This window comes from Chelonoidis abingdonii, chromosome 8 (assembly GCF_003597395.2).
Source record: "Chelonoidis abingdonii isolate Lonesome George chromosome 8, CheloAbing_2.0, whole genome shotgun sequence".
NCBI classification, from domain to species: domain Eukaryota; kingdom Metazoa; phylum Chordata; order Testudines; family Testudinidae; genus Chelonoidis; species Chelonoidis abingdonii.
This window is the reverse complement of record NC_133776.1, coordinates 58,186,253-58,201,264: the sequence shown is the minus strand read 5'-3', so window position 1 is coordinate 58,201,264 and position 15,012 is coordinate 58,186,253. Positions and strand designations below refer to the sequence as shown.

Below are 15,012 nucleotides of genomic sequence, written 5' to 3'. Positions count from 1 at the left end.
TGGTAGATAATTCGGAACCATCCTGTTTTGGAGATTGGTTGATCCCTGACCCAAACCAGCATGTGCTATTGGCTTGTAGCAGCCTGTACTGGCTGCAGCACTGCAGAACAGGCTTAGCATTCCACATGGCAGCCCTGCCCACTCAGCCATGGCATTCTCTAGGGCAGGGCCTACTTTGTCTGTGGTGGGGGAATTCTTCCTCCTCTTCCAGGCTTTTTACAGTGCCCTTGATGCAGCTAGTATGCTATATAGGGTATAAACACTGCACAGTAAGTCCAGGCTCTGACTCAGGCTTGAGCCCAAGCCCACACACAATCTGACCCAGGTTCTATGACCTTGCTAGAGAGCGGATCAGGCCAAGTCCCACTGTGTCTCAGGTCTAAGCCCTGTAATTTTGCACTATGGATACAGGTCATGCCCCAGACCCATTAAGAAGGTCTGCATTGGCAGTATGACTGTTAGCATAGCTATGAGTCCAGCATTTCTAAACCCAAGCTTACAGGGAGTGGAAGAAAGGCGGGATTAGCAAGGGAAGCTACCTTAGTGAGGTCAGAACGTGTAGAGATAAAGTGAGGAAGGCTAAAAGCGCGGTAGAACTGGACCTTGTGAAGGGATCAAAACCAATAGTAAAAGGTTGCTCAGCCACATAAATAAGAAGAAACAAAAGAAAGAAGGAAGTGGGGGCCGCTTATTACACTGAAGGATGTGAGCTGAGGGTTAAGGATACCTGGCATGCCAATATCTAATGTACTTTGCCTCAGGTCTTTAATAAGACTATGAGAAGTTTAGGGACGATCTGGGGATGACAACGGGAATGGGATATGGGGATTACCGCATTGAGTAGAGGCCAAACTTGGACAGCTTAATGGGACAAATCGGAGGACCGGACATCTCACCCGAGAGGATATTAAAGGAACTGGCGGGTGGAAATTGCGAGCCGTTAGCGAGAATTTTAAACAATCCGGTATAATCGGGGTGTGCGTTTAGATGGAGAATTGCTACGTAGTTTCCTATTTTTAAGAAGGGTATAAAAGTGATCCGGGTAATTATGGCCTGTTAGCTTGACGATCTGTCGTGTGGGTAGGTCTGGAAAATTTTAAAGGGGAATAGTATTAAGGACATTGAGGTCACATGTAATTGGGACGAGTTGCAACTGGATTTACTTAAGCAGATGGTGCCAAACCAACCTATTCTTCCTTCTTTGAGAATGTGACGGTATTACTTAGACAAAAGGAAATGCGGTAGGATCTAATTTATCTCGATTTTCAGAGTAAGGCGTTTTTACCGGTTCCGCATGGGAACTGTTAGTTAATGAAAAGATTGGGTATGACTGTGAAATTTGTAAGGTGGTTTAGGGACACTGGTTAAAGGGGAAGACTGAGCGGGTCGTACTCCAAGGGTGAAGCTGTCAGGCTGGAAGGGAGGTTACTAGCGGAGTCCCTCAAGGATTCGGTTTTGGGACGATTTTCTTATTTAACCTATTTATTACTGACCTTGGGTTACAAAAGGCGGGGATGTGTTAATAAAGTTTGCTTGATGACACGAAGCTGGGGGGTATTGCTAAACGGAGAGAGGCCGGATACTATTCAGGGAAGATCTGGACCACCTGTCACTGGAGTAATAGTAATAGGATGAAAATAATAGTGTGAAAAGTGCAAGGTCATGCACTTTAGGGATTATACTAAGAATTTTAAGATATACGTGGGGAGTATCAGTTTGGAAAAGTGAGGGAGCGAGAGGACCCTTGCGGTATTGGTTGATAGTCAGGATGACTATGAGCCGCCAATGTGATATTGGCTGTTAAAAAAGCAAAATGCCGTGTGATGCATCCGCGCGAGGTTATTCCAGCAAGGGAGAAGGAGGTGTTGTGCCGTTTATACGCGCTGGTGAGACCCCACCTGGATATTGTGTGCAGTTCTGGTGTCCATGTTTAAGAAGGATGAATTCAACTGGAACAGGTTCAAGAGACGGGCTACTAGGATGATCCGAGAATGGAATCGCTTATGAAGGAGACTTCAACGAGTTGCTTGTTCAGCCTGGCCAAAAGAAGGCTCCGGGGGTTGCTTTGATCTATATAAATATACAGGGGATTAACGTTAGGGGTGAGATGCATTATTAAGTTTAGTATAATGTAGGCACAGGACGAATGGGCTACAAATGGATATTAGGAAGTTTAGACTTGAAATTAGCGAAGGTTTCAACCCTTTAGGGGAGTGAAGTTTGGAATGGCCTTCCATGTGAGTGTGGGGGCAAAAGACTTATTGCTTTAAAGACTAAGTTGATAAGTATTATTGGGGGGAGGGGGATTTATTGATGGATAGTTTAATTTGGGAATTGATTTTGGATATCGGCAGATAAGTCTGCTCGATGGTTGTGAGGGATGTTGGATGGGATGGGGAACTGAGTTACTCAGAGAATTCTTTCTTGGTGCTGGCTGGTGAGTCTTTTCCCACATGCTCCAGGGTTTAGCTGATCGGCCATATTTGGGGTCGGAAGTATTTTCCTCAGGGCGGTAATTTTGGCAGAGGCCCTGGAGGTTTTTTTCGCCTTCCTCTGCAACGTTGGGGCATGGGGTCACTTGCTTGGTGGATTCCCTGCAGCTTGAGTCTTCAAATCTCAATCCTTTGCCGATTTCAATAACTCAGTCATGGGTTCGGGGTTGTTATAAATGTGTATGGGTAGGGTTTTGTGGCCTGCCTTGTGCAGGAGGTCAGACTAGATGATCATATTGGTCCCTTCTGACCTATGAGTCTATGTGTGGGAACACTCAAGCATGAGCTTGGAAACACTGAGTCCCCTCCAGTCTGGGTTCCAACACTCGAGTTAGTGGTGCAGCATGACCATAGCCGGAGGGGCTGGAACAAGGGACACAAACTGCCCCATGTTCTGCTTTAAGTGTAAAACATGACAGCTGTAAGTAGTGCATCACAACCTACATAGCTAGTTATTGCTCTATAGATCTGCTGCATTTACATGACACGCTCCTCTATGTGCTGATTATGGCAACCTGGGACTATTTTCACTGTCACTCTCATTTCTTCCTTTCAGGCTGGCCAGTATGCCTCAGTTTTTGTAGATAATGCCACTGGATCATCCCTCACTGTTCGAAGTGGCTCGGATTTCAGTGCTGTTCTTCTGGGGGTGTGAATGGTCTCAAACCATCTACCCTTAAATGCTGTAAGCTGAATTGGTCTCTTCGCAAGAACCACCTTAATTCCCTCCCACCCAAGCTCAGGGAGCAAAGCATAGTGAGGTCAGGAGCAGCAGTCTCTACAAATTCTGCTTGTGCAGCCACCAGTCACCATACTTTGCACAAGATCTCAAGCGTCCAAAGATGGAGAGCCAAAAAGAAAATTGGAAGCATGAAAAAAGGAGGACTCACTAAATCCATCCCCCTTTAATTTAATTTATGGCCAGATTTTGAAGCTCATTTTACATGGACAATTATAATATGGCTGACTTCTAAAACCAGACCAACTTTTATAAAGGAATCCCTCCCCCCAATCAAGCACAAATGCTTAGGAAAAGGTGATTTGAAGAAGCACTTTGACAGTTTTTTGCTGTTCAGTTTTTCAGCAGCCAAAGCCAGATTATGTATATAGCTCTAGCTTTCTCATAGCTTATCAGTTAAGGTTTGCTATCAGCAGGCACTGGTACTTGGAAGTTAATTTTCAATGCAGAGCAGTGTCCTGATAAGGCAGCAGACTAGTGAGAACGTGAATTACTATCCAACGATTTTCCACTTCCAAGGCAGTGTACTCACATCACCACCCCATTCTCTGCCCATGGCAGAGAGCCCAGTCAATGGATGGTGGAGATACTCACCGTTATGCCTGGTTTTGGTCCCGATAGCGCAGTCTAACTCCAATTAACCCGGTGGGACTACGTGCATAAATAAGGGCTGCAGGAATGGGCCCTAAATTAATAACAAAGGCAGGGAAAGAAAAAGATGCAGTCTCATTTCTTAGTACCATGTACTTAATTCTTGAACTCCTGCCAGAACTTCAGTGAGATATCCTAGAACTACACTCAGCTCCACCTTCATGATAGCAGGACAGGGGGGCTCAACTCTCTCTGAATTTTATTTTTTCCCCACCAACAAAGCTTTTCCAGTCCTGCTGGAGAAACTGCTTTCACAGCAAACTCTCCTTTCAGGAAACAAAGTTAACTTGGACTAGGGCATTTGCTGTTGGCAGCACTTTCACAAAATCTTTCAGGAAAAAGCTACATATGCTGTCCTTTACATAAAACACTAGCGCTCTCTACAAACCAGCTCATATAATTTGCTGGTTAGAAAATGGTAAGTACCTCTCTGTTGCAATAAAAGACCAGCAGCATCGCTGCAGCTGGCAAGGCTCAGGCTGTGGGGCTTAAAATTGCAGTATAGACATTCAGATTCATGCTGAGACCCCACAATGAGGGAGGGTCTCTGAGCCTAGGCTCCAGCCTAAGCCTCAATATCTTTGCTGCAATTTTTAGCCCCACCGCCCAAGTTAAAAGACCTGGGCTCTGAGACTCAGTGCTGTGAGCTTTTCATTGCAATGTAGCCATACCCTAACCGTTGTCTTGGAAAAGCTTTACAAGTATTTTGGAGCCCTGGTAACAAAGTAGGACGTAAACCCCAAGTTCAAAAATTTGGTGCTTTCAGCTTTTTATGGTATGTAGCAACTTACACACCAAATTCCTGCAGTCTTTACTCTAGCTGAACTCCCACTGAAGTTGTGGAGAATTCAAGCCTGAAAGCCCTTCTCTTTACAAGGAAAAGAAGTTGTGTTCTTACTATGTGGCAAAATCCTAGTGAACACAGACCATGTTGTAGCTTTCACACAAATCAGCAGATCAAGGCAAACGTCAGGGTTCCCCATGGCAGGTCAAGGTAAGATCTGAAGGACACCACCAAGGTTTACTGTTTCATACAAATTAACTGCCTTGTCTTCATTAGGATTTTACCACATATGTTAACACAAGGGAAAAATACAGCTAGTCTTGTAATGAAGAGGCACCCAAAAAGGACAGCAGTTCACTCTTAGGCATTGATCCTGCAAGGTGAGCAGTCCCCTGGGAAGTCTGTGGGAGTAGGGGACGTGGTACAGCTTGCAGAGCCAATCTGCTTGTGTCCTTAAAATAAACTTGGCCTATTGCTATTTAGTGAAAGACAACTCAGCATGCCCCCCCCCAAAGGGGTAACACTGCTCAGCAGCAGAATGTCCAAAATGGACTTCTGTTCAGGATGTCATCATAATGGGTTCCTATTCTTCACAGCAAGACACTAAAGCAAGTGTTGAAACATTAAATAAAAAGTCTAGACAAGATAGCTAAACTGTCTTGGGTGTTCTCTCAGTAAGTTGCTCACCCCGGCTATCCTACCCTGGAAATGTCAGCAGGCCTCCCATCTTTAACTACAATAAAGCTAAGGTTAGCCCTGGTGCTCCAAAAACAGATTGCAATTTGTCTCTTTGCTACAACTATTGTGAAACTCCTACATTCCTCTCTCTGCGATATAGATAAATGTATGGTATAAAGCATTTTATGAAAAAAATATTTATTGGATGGTACTGTAATATATTTATGTAACTGACTTGAGTTGTGCTTTCAGTAATGTTTCACCAAAGAGGTTTGAGAAGGGGAGGGATGACAGAAAAATGAATCTACAGCCAAAGAAAACAACAGGGAAGTGTGGGGAGAGAAAATGGGAAGAGGAAACAAAGGACTCTCTCCTCACACTTGAGAGACAAAAAACAGAGGCAGCAAAGAGAAAGGAATAAAAGAAAGTTCACCCAGCTCCAGATCCTCAGAGGTATTTAAGCACTTAAGTGCACATCTTGAAAGCAGTAAAGATAGCCTGAAGCTTCCCTGCTTAGAGATGCCCCATCCACTCCTATCTGATGCCAGTCGCACTCCCAGCTGGCATTAGAGGCATCTTCCAACTGCCTCTGCCTCCACCCCCCTTATTTTGATAAGCTGAGACAAGTGGGGGATGGGGAAAGGAGGAGTAGGAGCACGTTCAGTTTTTGTTCTGAGAACTGTTACCAGTAACGTTATTTTTCCTCTCATTTGTGGCTTTCTTCCCTCTTCCTCCTCCATTAATTTCCAAGCTCCTAAATAATTGCATCCTCTGCCTGTTCACATCACTACACAATTACCAGAGGCAAGTCTAAACCTGCCCTTTAGCTTCTGACAGTAGATTTGCTAGCACCCAGGATTTCTCTTCATCTCTTTAGAAAAGTAAGTGTCTTTTGAGGAAGCACCTCCACTATTTTTGCTTGATATCACATTTTAAAAGGGGCAATCCTACATCCCCTGAAATCAAGAGCAAAACTTCCCTTGACTTCTAAGGCACCAGACTGGGCTTGACAAACATTTTGCATAGGCTGAATTTCAGACCAGATGCATCCATCAACTACCTTCTTAATATTATATAACTATGTTTAATAACACTGAGAGACCGTTCTCAGCTAGACCAAATACAATGAAGTCACTGCTCCAGGGTGGTAGACTAGCCATGTGTGAATGGGTAACTGGAAACTCATGCAATTTAATCCTTGCTTCTGCAGGTAGAGTAACAGCTACTCAGAACCACCATTTTACAGGGGAATGGGTGAAAAGGAGAGCATGAGAATAAGACTGCAGTTTTCAAACTGAGTTTCTCAACATTAGAAGCTACTTCATGATTCTTACCCAGTTGCCATGCGTGGCAAGTGCTATAGGCCCGTGGTGTCTGGGAACCAGGAATACTCCTGGCCCAGGGCCCAGCTCCAGCAATGTTTGAGGCCAGGTCTCTCTCTCAGCCCTGACTTCTGTCCCCAGGTGCTTTCGCCCCACGCATCCCCCAGGTGATTTAAAATGGGACAGGGCCCCCTCCACCACCAGCAGCACAGCAGAGCTGAGCAGCTTCCTCTCTGCTCATTACATGTGGCTGCCAGCCCCTCCCTGAAGCCCCTGGGCAGGGTGGGTCTGTGTCCCGCCCCAAGCGCTCCTGCGGCCAATAGGAAGGCAGTGCCCAGGAGAGTAGCACGCAGAGGTCCCCCAGCCTGCCCTGCCTAGGAGCCCCAGGTAAGCACCACACTCCTCACCCCCTCCCAGAGCCTGCACCCCACCCGCAGCCCAGAGCCTGCACCCCTCACCACCTTACACCCCCACTCCATTACAAAGCCTGCACCCCAACCTTCTCCCCTGACCCAAACTCCCTCCCAGAGCCTTAGGCAGGTGGGGGCAGAGTTTGGGGAGGGGGCGGGCTCTGGGCACCACCAAAATTTCTACAAACCTGCCACCCCTGCTAGTTTTGATCTTGCCTTTGACTGCAATTACTGTTAAAAGCCTCAAGATAGTTGTTCTTTCCCCTACAGATTTTGTCCATTTCTATTTGGCAGTCTCCTCCCCTCACAGCTATGTTTAACTGGCTCAAAATTACAATGATAAAAAGGCACGTTCTTGCAACTACAGTTTCAATACCTATGGTAAAGGGTTATGCTTTGCTTAGTATCAGAGGGGTAGCCATGTTAGTCTGGATCTGTAAAAAGCGACAAAGTCATGTGGCACCTTATGGACTAACAGACGTATTAGAGCATAAGCTTTCATGGGTGAATACTTACTTCGTTGGATGATTTGCTTAGATTTTCATTATTAGGCAGTTGAAACTGAATGATGAATTTCCACATGAAGCCCCAACTGTAGTAGCAGGAAATGCAATCTGTCCTGTACAGAAATTCATTTATAAAATACGGCAAACAAAAATACGAACTAAAACAATTAGAAAAAGAAGTTGTTTATTTATTTACAATGAAGAGCATCCAGGGAGGAGAGACATACATCGCCCCCCATATTCTCTCTCTCTCTCACACACACACACACACACACACACACACTTTGTTGTTGTATTTAAATCCATCACATGCAGCTCTGGAGTGCATCCCTGCATGTTTTCCTTCAGTGCTCGATCTGGACCACCACTACAGTGACATTATCCGCAGAACCTCGCTGCACTGCTTTGCTGGCCAGCCTGTTACAGGCTGCTTCATATCGAGCGTCAGCTGCTGATTTTCCTTCTCTTGTTTGGATATTCTTGTCCTGTTGGAAGAGGAAGTTGACCATAATACTCATACAAACCTGTTCTGCTGAAAGTAAACATTTCACACTGCTCTGCAATCATGCAGACTACAGTTTTATGCTGCACAATCCAATGGCAACTTCACATGGGCAACACTAAACAGCCTCCTGTTCTTCAGGATTCTGTTTCTTCCAGCTCTAGGAAAAAGCCCAGACTGCTCATACATGGAATTTAATAACGTGCAAGGAAAGCTCTCTCATACTGGCTAAGGAGCAGCTCTCCTTCATACTGGGGCTGGGAGACAATAAAATGGTGATGGTCCCATGAAGCAGAGATGGATTAAACAGGACAAATAATGGCAATAAGCAATCATTTGAGAATGAGGCAATCCTACAGTACTTTAGAATAGCTCTCATTCAATAAGCTGCCAGAGCACACTGGTTCCACCTAAAAGTGTATTTCTCTTCTATGCTCTTCCCTTCCTAGCATGCTAGTATTTCACACCTTCTGCACTGATGAAGCTGCACATGCAAGTCCACCCCAGAGCTGCCTTCTCCTCACCTCCAGGCAGGACAAGATGAAGTTTACAGCTTCTTCTGGTGAGAAGACCTTGAAGAGGCCATCACAGGCCAGCATAATGAACCTGAAAGGGAATCAATGTTAGGCAATATGTAGGGCTATACCAAATTCACCGCCATGAAAAACGCACCAGAGACTGAAATCTGATCTCCCTCCGTGAAATCTGGTCTTGTGTGTGCTTTTACCCTACACTACACAGACTTCACAGGGGAGACCAGTTTTTCTCAAATTGGGGGTCCTGACACAAAAGGGAGTTGCAGGGGGGATTCTGCAATATTGCCATCCTCACTTCTGCACTGCTCTCAGAGCTGGGCAGCCAGAAAGCAGTGGCTGTTGGCCAGGCACCCAGCTCTGAAGGCAACACACACCCACACCCATCCCAGCAGCGCAGAAGTAAGGGTGGAAATCCCATACCATGCCATCCTTCTGTGCTGCTGCTGGTGGTGGCGCTGCCTTCAGGGCTGTGCTCTCAGTCAGCAGCTGCCGCTCTCCAGGTACTCAGCTCTGAAGACAGCATTGCCACCAGCAACAGCACACAAATAAGGGTAACAGTACCACAACCCCCCACCCAACTCCTTTTTGAGTCAGGACCCCTACAATTACAACACTGTGAAATTTCAGATTTTAATAGATCAAATCATGAAATTTACGATTTTTAAATCCTATGACTGTGAAATTGACCAAATACAGATAACCTTTGACAGCACTGCTATCAGCTGCTGGAAAGTAAGTTGATGCCCCGAGGCTAGACTCCTTACATATTCCCTACACATAAACTAGAGAACATGCCAAAAGTATAATAAAGATGCAGTAGCAGAGTTCCTGTGTCAGGACATACTATGGGGCTCTACAAACAATGAATACAATGACTTGTTACGCAAAGTCACTGTGTGTTGCCCATATATAGTTATTTCTGTTCCTGCAGGAACTCACTCTTCCCTTCAAAGTTCTGTTCTTCCATGTCTCTCCCCTGTAAAGTGGCTAAAAGCAAGGGAATATAAGGGGTATCAGCAGAGCTGGTGCCCCAGTACAACCACCAGGGCATCCCACATTACAGCATCTAGTGTCTCAGAGCCCCCACAAGCACCCTTAATTCAGGCATTTCCTAACTTGACTCTGATGTCTTTGCCCAGCCAGAATTAGTCCCCATTCCCACCCTGTCTCATCCGGTATCTCCTCTCATTTCCCCTCCCGTCTTCTCACCAGTTTCCCAGTCAGTCCCCTCTCCTTGTTCCATTCTACTACCCAACCCTTTCGTCTCAGGTCCCCTCTGCATTTAAATCAGGCACTTTCCTCCTCCATGCTGCCTGAAACTAGCAGGGGAGAGCATTGAGTACAAGAGGGTCCCTGCTCTCCATTTCAGGGCACAGCTCTGGCCCTGGCATGACCCCCAGCGGCACAGTGAAAAACTGCAAGGGAAGTCTGCTCTAGCCCCAGAATGGAGCATGCCTAGTGCAGACAGAATCCTTGGAGATTTTAGCCGTGATGTTTTAACAAGTCTTTGTTGAGCACGTGTTAGTTATGATTTTTCAAAGGCTTGTATCATCTTGGCTGAATTTGGGCACATCTTCGTGGGGATGGCAAAAAGTACATCTCGGACGCAAAGGCCACCCCAAATAGCAAGTCACTGCTCCAGAGCATGAGCGTGCTAGCAGTTCAAGGGAAAATCTGCCAGAATTTTTAACATAAGCAAAAAATAATGTATTTTTCTCTAGCCTCATTCTGTTGTGTCTGAAATGTTCCAAGATAGTTCAGGCTGAGGCATGCACCCAGCATGCATCATTTCAGTCCAAATGGTGAGAATTTGGCAAATTTACAAGCAAATGAAAACAGGGTCTTAAAAGCAAGAATTGTCAGGCAACCTTAATAATTAGAGGCATCAGCCCTGCCATTTGAATGACTGTAGATGGTAAGCTGTTTAGTGCAGGGGCTGTGTCAGTCTGTAATTCTGTAATTGCTACACATGCTTGCACTGCTCCACACATGATGAACCCTTTCAATTAACTCTCTATCAAAAAACAAATTTAAGAAAAGAGCCATCACAGTGATGAGAATAAGGAGTAGTTGGATAACTCTGCTGATCTGACTTGAGAAGATTCTGAATTACGAACTGCTAAACAGAAATGGCACTGAACACATACCTTGCTTTACCCTCTGCTTGGACATGCTTTACCTGTCATTGTGTGTGAGCTGGCAGCGTTTGATATCTGGTACAGAAATGACACCACTGCGCTTGTACTGTCCATCCCCAATGGAGCGGGAAACCTCCAGCACACCCAGCACTCGTCCGTCCCTGAATGATGAAAAGAAAGCCAAGCTGGGACAAAATAATTCAGCAGGACACCAGCTTTCCCAATACCGGACACATCCCTTCCTCTCTCGCTAGAAAACTGACTGCACGTTCTCAAGCAGATGCTTACGGCTGAAATGCAGAGGAGCTATTCCTGATGGCCTACTCTTTAGACACTATGGGTAAAACCCTGCCCCCACTTAAATTAGGAGGAGTTTTGCCATTGCCTAAAAATAGGATGAAGTCCAACCTATGCCTCCTATTTCTTAAGCCATAGCATTCAGGGTGAACAAACTCCACACAGAAACTTCAACAATGACAGAAGATAGGGAGAGATCGAAAGAAATCATCAGTAGGATTAACCATTTTATTTTCTTTGATCTTGCCCTAAACTGAGCGGCGTTCAGCGTAACAGGGCAGGAAAACATAATTCAAAAACATAAGATCTGAGCATAGTGTGTGTAACCAGGGCTTGTTTAAGTCAGCATTAATAAAATCCCAACCTTGACTTCAAAAAGGAGAGGCTACACATAGGAGATATTTTTAACAGAAGACAGTGAGAATTAAGAATGGACCACAAGTGATTTGCTAATGAAAGTGAGTTTCCATCATGAACTCAGAAGAGGACTATAATTTTGAATGGAAATACCACTGCATTGGGGGAGGCAAGAGAATGGAGTGGGATCATCATATGTAGTGTTATACTAAGACAGAAAAAATGAAGCACCTGGACCTGGCTATTTTTCCACCAATTAAAATGCTTGACCGTGACAATCTGTCAAATTATTGACTTGTCTCTAATTTTCTCTTTCAGTTAAGAGTGGGAATATTGTGACACATTCCCTGGATGCCTCTGACTTCCTTGACCCCTCCCAGTTTGGGTTCTACTGTGGTTATGGCTCTGATCAGTGATGATCTCTTCTCAATCAGAGATAACTAGAGCTATCTGTTGCCTTTGATACCACTGATTATAAGATCCTGCTAACTCACCTACAGATCAAAAGGTGTCGATGGGGCTACTTTTTGGAGGCTTCATTCTTTTGCTTTAAAAATATTAGTGCATCAGTAAGACACTGGAGTGGACAAGTTTTCTAGTGCTATTTTATTGCTCCTCAGTCATTGGCCACCCTTGCTACTTTCTTAAGGAACTTAAGCAGTGTTATTACTAAGCTGAGTCCTAATCAATGGATCCTAATTTAAATGGCTGTTTAGCTTTCAATTTTTTGTTAACTGTAAATTGCTTCTGGTTATAAAACAGGGCTCTACTTTCCCTGCTCTCATCCTCCACCCCGATCCCTTCAGCCTATTAAGAGGACAAGGAAAGAATGCTAGTTGATAGGGATGGTAAAAATGAGCTTTCAGAGAAGAAAAATGGTTACCTACCTTTTGTAACCGTTGTTCTTTGAGATGTTGCTCACATCCATTCCATTCTAAGTGTGCGCGTGCCCATGTGCACAGCTGTCAGACATTTTTGCCTTAGTGGTATCCATAAGGCTAGCTGTGGGACCCTCTGGAGCATTGTGCTCATGCGCCAGTATACAAGGCTCTACTGGCCCTACGCTCTCTCAGTTCCTTCTTACCAGCAACTCCAACAGAGGGACAAGAGGGCAGGTAGTGGAATGGACAGGAGCAACACATGTTGAAGAACAACAGTTACGAAAGGTAGCTAACCATTTTTTCCCCTCTGAGTGCTTGCTCTTGTCAATTCTATTCTAGGTGACTCACACGCTGTACCCTTGGAGGTGGGCTTGGAGTTCATGGTTGTGTGGCTTAGAACACAGCTCCACCAAAGCCAACAACATCCCGGGTCTGCTGGGAAAGCGCGAAATGGGACACAAATGGGTGGATGGACGACCAGGCAGTGGCCCTGCAGATATCTTGGATCGGCACCTGAGCCAGGAAGGCCTCCACCAAGACTTGTGCTCCGCTTGAATGGGTGGTTATAATCGCTGGTGGGGGCACTTTCACCTGTTCATAGCAAAAACAAATGCAAGTGGTGATCCCTGATGAAATTCTCTGGGTGGACACAAGAAGGCCCTTCCATCCTGTCTGCCACCATGACAAATAGTTTCATTGACTTATGGAATGGATTAGTTCTGTGTAAACAGTTAGTGCCCTCCTGACGTCCAGAGCTCCTCATGTGACTTATACTCCTGACGTCCAGAGCTCCTCATGTGACACGCTCCTCATGTGACTTATACTTACTGATTTTCTTTCCAAAACCTCATATGTCCTGGCTGGCATGAAACTGTTAAACTACCTTGTGCAGGAAGGCTGTGTGTGGCTGCAGCTGAACCTTGTCCTTGTGGAACACCATATAGGGCAGCTCCAAGGTACGCACCCTAAAGTCAGAGACCCTACAGGCTGATGTTATTGCCATCAGGAATGAGACCTTCCATGCAAGCAGAAGAAGGGAACAGGAAGGAAGCCAATGGCTTGAAAGTGGGGCCCTTGAGCCTTGATAGTGAGAGATTCAGGTCCTGAGGAGGGACAGGATCACGGACCTGAGGATAGGACCTCCAGACCTTTTAGAAACTGGACTGTCATGTTGTGAGCAAACACTCACCTGCCCTGGAACAGAGGGTGGAAGGCCGAAATAGCAGCTAAGTGGACCTTGATCAAAGAAAGAGACAAGCCCTGTAGCCTGAGATGTAGAAGATTGGCCCAAACAGTCCAGGATCGACTGTAGTGAGGCCTAAGACCTTGGTCCAAGGCCCAACATGTGAACCTCTTTTCATTTGGCCAGGTAGGTTGCCCTGGTGGAAGGTTTCCTGCTGCCCAATAGGACCTGTTGGACTCGGGCCAAGGACTCCTCTGCATTCAACCACGCAGCAGCCAAGCCGTCAGGTGCAGCACAGCCAGGTTTGGGTGCAGAAGTCTGCCGTGGTTCTGGGACACCAGGTCTAGCCAGAGTGGCAGCTGCAGCAGAGCGGCCACTGAGAGATCCAGCACCGTGACGAATCAGTACTGGAAAGGCCAAGCCAGAACTATGAGGATTAACCTCACCATGTCCTGCTTGATCTTCATGAGGACTCTGGATTAAAGGCACTGGTGGGAAGGCGTACATTAGGGCCCCCAACCACGGGAGCAAGGCAGACAGGGAGCCTCTGTCAACCCCCAAATCAAGCAGAATATGTGGCACTTCCTGTTCTATCTGGACATGAACAAGTCCATGCAGGAGTTCCCCACCTCCGGGTGGAGTGACCACTTGTAGCGAGATGAGAAGGTCCTGCTGAGGCTATCTGCCAACACATTCCTGGCCCCGGGGAGGTGCGCTGCCACGAGATGGATGGCGTGCTTCACACAGAAGTCCCACAGCCAGAGAGCTTCTTGGCAAAGGGCTGACGACCAGGCTCCATCTCGCTTGTTGATATAAAACATTGTGGCGGTGTTGTCCATCAGAATCTGGACCACCGTGCGCCTCAGATGAGGCACGAAAGCCTGGCTGGCCAAGCGAATTGCTTTGAGCTTTCAGACGTTTATGCGGAGGGAGCGATCATCTCGTGACCAGTGACCTTGTGTACTGAGATTGCCCAGGTGGGCTCCCCACCCCAGGCACAAGGCATCAGAAACTAGGGTCAGTGACGGTGACACAAATGGAACTCCCTCCAACACCAATCCAGGGTCCAACCACCACTCCAGGGATGACCATATGTGGTCCGGCACCCTGACCTGGCGGTCTAGATTGTACCTATTGCAGATGTAGACTGACACTAGCCATGCTTGCAGGGTCTGAGATGGAGCTGGGCATGACATACCACAGAGTACAGGCTGCCATGTGGCCTAACAACCTTAGGCATGTGTAAGCAGTGGTGAGCAGGCAGGACCTCATGCAAGATCAGGTCTCCCATGGCTCAGAAATGGGCCTCTGGGAGGAAGCACCTTGCCAGTGTGGAGTCGAGGACCAACCCTGCTATGAACTCTGTTCGTTGCACCAGTATTAGGGTCGATTTCTTTTAGTTTATTAACAGGCCCAGATCGTGACATGTGGAACGTACCAGATTGAGGCTCCTTTGTACCTGATCCTGGAGTAGACCGCTTTCCCCCTCATTTCCCAAGGGATCTCCTCTACCACAAGGCTTGAAACCTGGGGACT

General features: G+C 46.4%; 3 protein-coding genes across 18 annotated transcripts in view; 1 reads left to right on the top strand and 2 right to left on the bottom strand.

Annotated features, from left to right (window-relative positions):
• The window catches only part of ERFE (erythroferrone), a 28,188-nt gene extending 21,075 nt beyond the window's left edge, over positions 1-7,113 (top strand). Inside the window, exons 8-9 of one of the 2 annotated variants that reach the window (XM_032766887.2) lie at positions 3,049-3,177; positions 6,555-7,113. In XM_032766887.2, the coding sequence (XP_032622778.1) occupies positions 3,049-3,147 (99 nt within the window). In that variant the 3' untranslated portion in view covers positions 3,148-3,177; positions 6,555-7,113. Of the gene's footprint in view, positions 1-3,048; positions 6,244-6,554 lie in introns of those variants that run through there. The other variant, XM_032766885.2, reaches the window with a different exon arrangement.
• The window catches only part of KIF1A (kinesin family member 1A), a 522,969-nt gene that overhangs the window by 261,421 nt on the left and 246,536 nt on the right, over positions 1-15,012 (bottom strand). The gene's annotated exons all lie outside the window — the stretch shown is intronic.
• Positions 7,750-15,012, bottom strand: part of ILKAP (ILK associated serine/threonine phosphatase) — a 43,058-nt gene continuing 35,795 nt past the window's right edge. For all 4 annotated transcript variants that reach the window (XM_032766881.2, XM_075068680.1, XM_075068678.1 and 1 more), the window contains 3 exons: positions 10,800-10,919; positions 8,609-8,690; positions 7,750-8,067 (listed from right to left, as the gene is read on the bottom strand). In XM_032766881.2, coding sequence (XP_032622772.1) covers positions 7,927-8,067; positions 8,609-8,690; positions 10,800-10,919 — 343 coding nt within the window. In that variant the 3' untranslated portion in view covers positions 7,750-7,926. The remainder of the gene's footprint in view (positions 8,068-8,608; positions 8,691-10,799; positions 10,920-15,012) is intronic.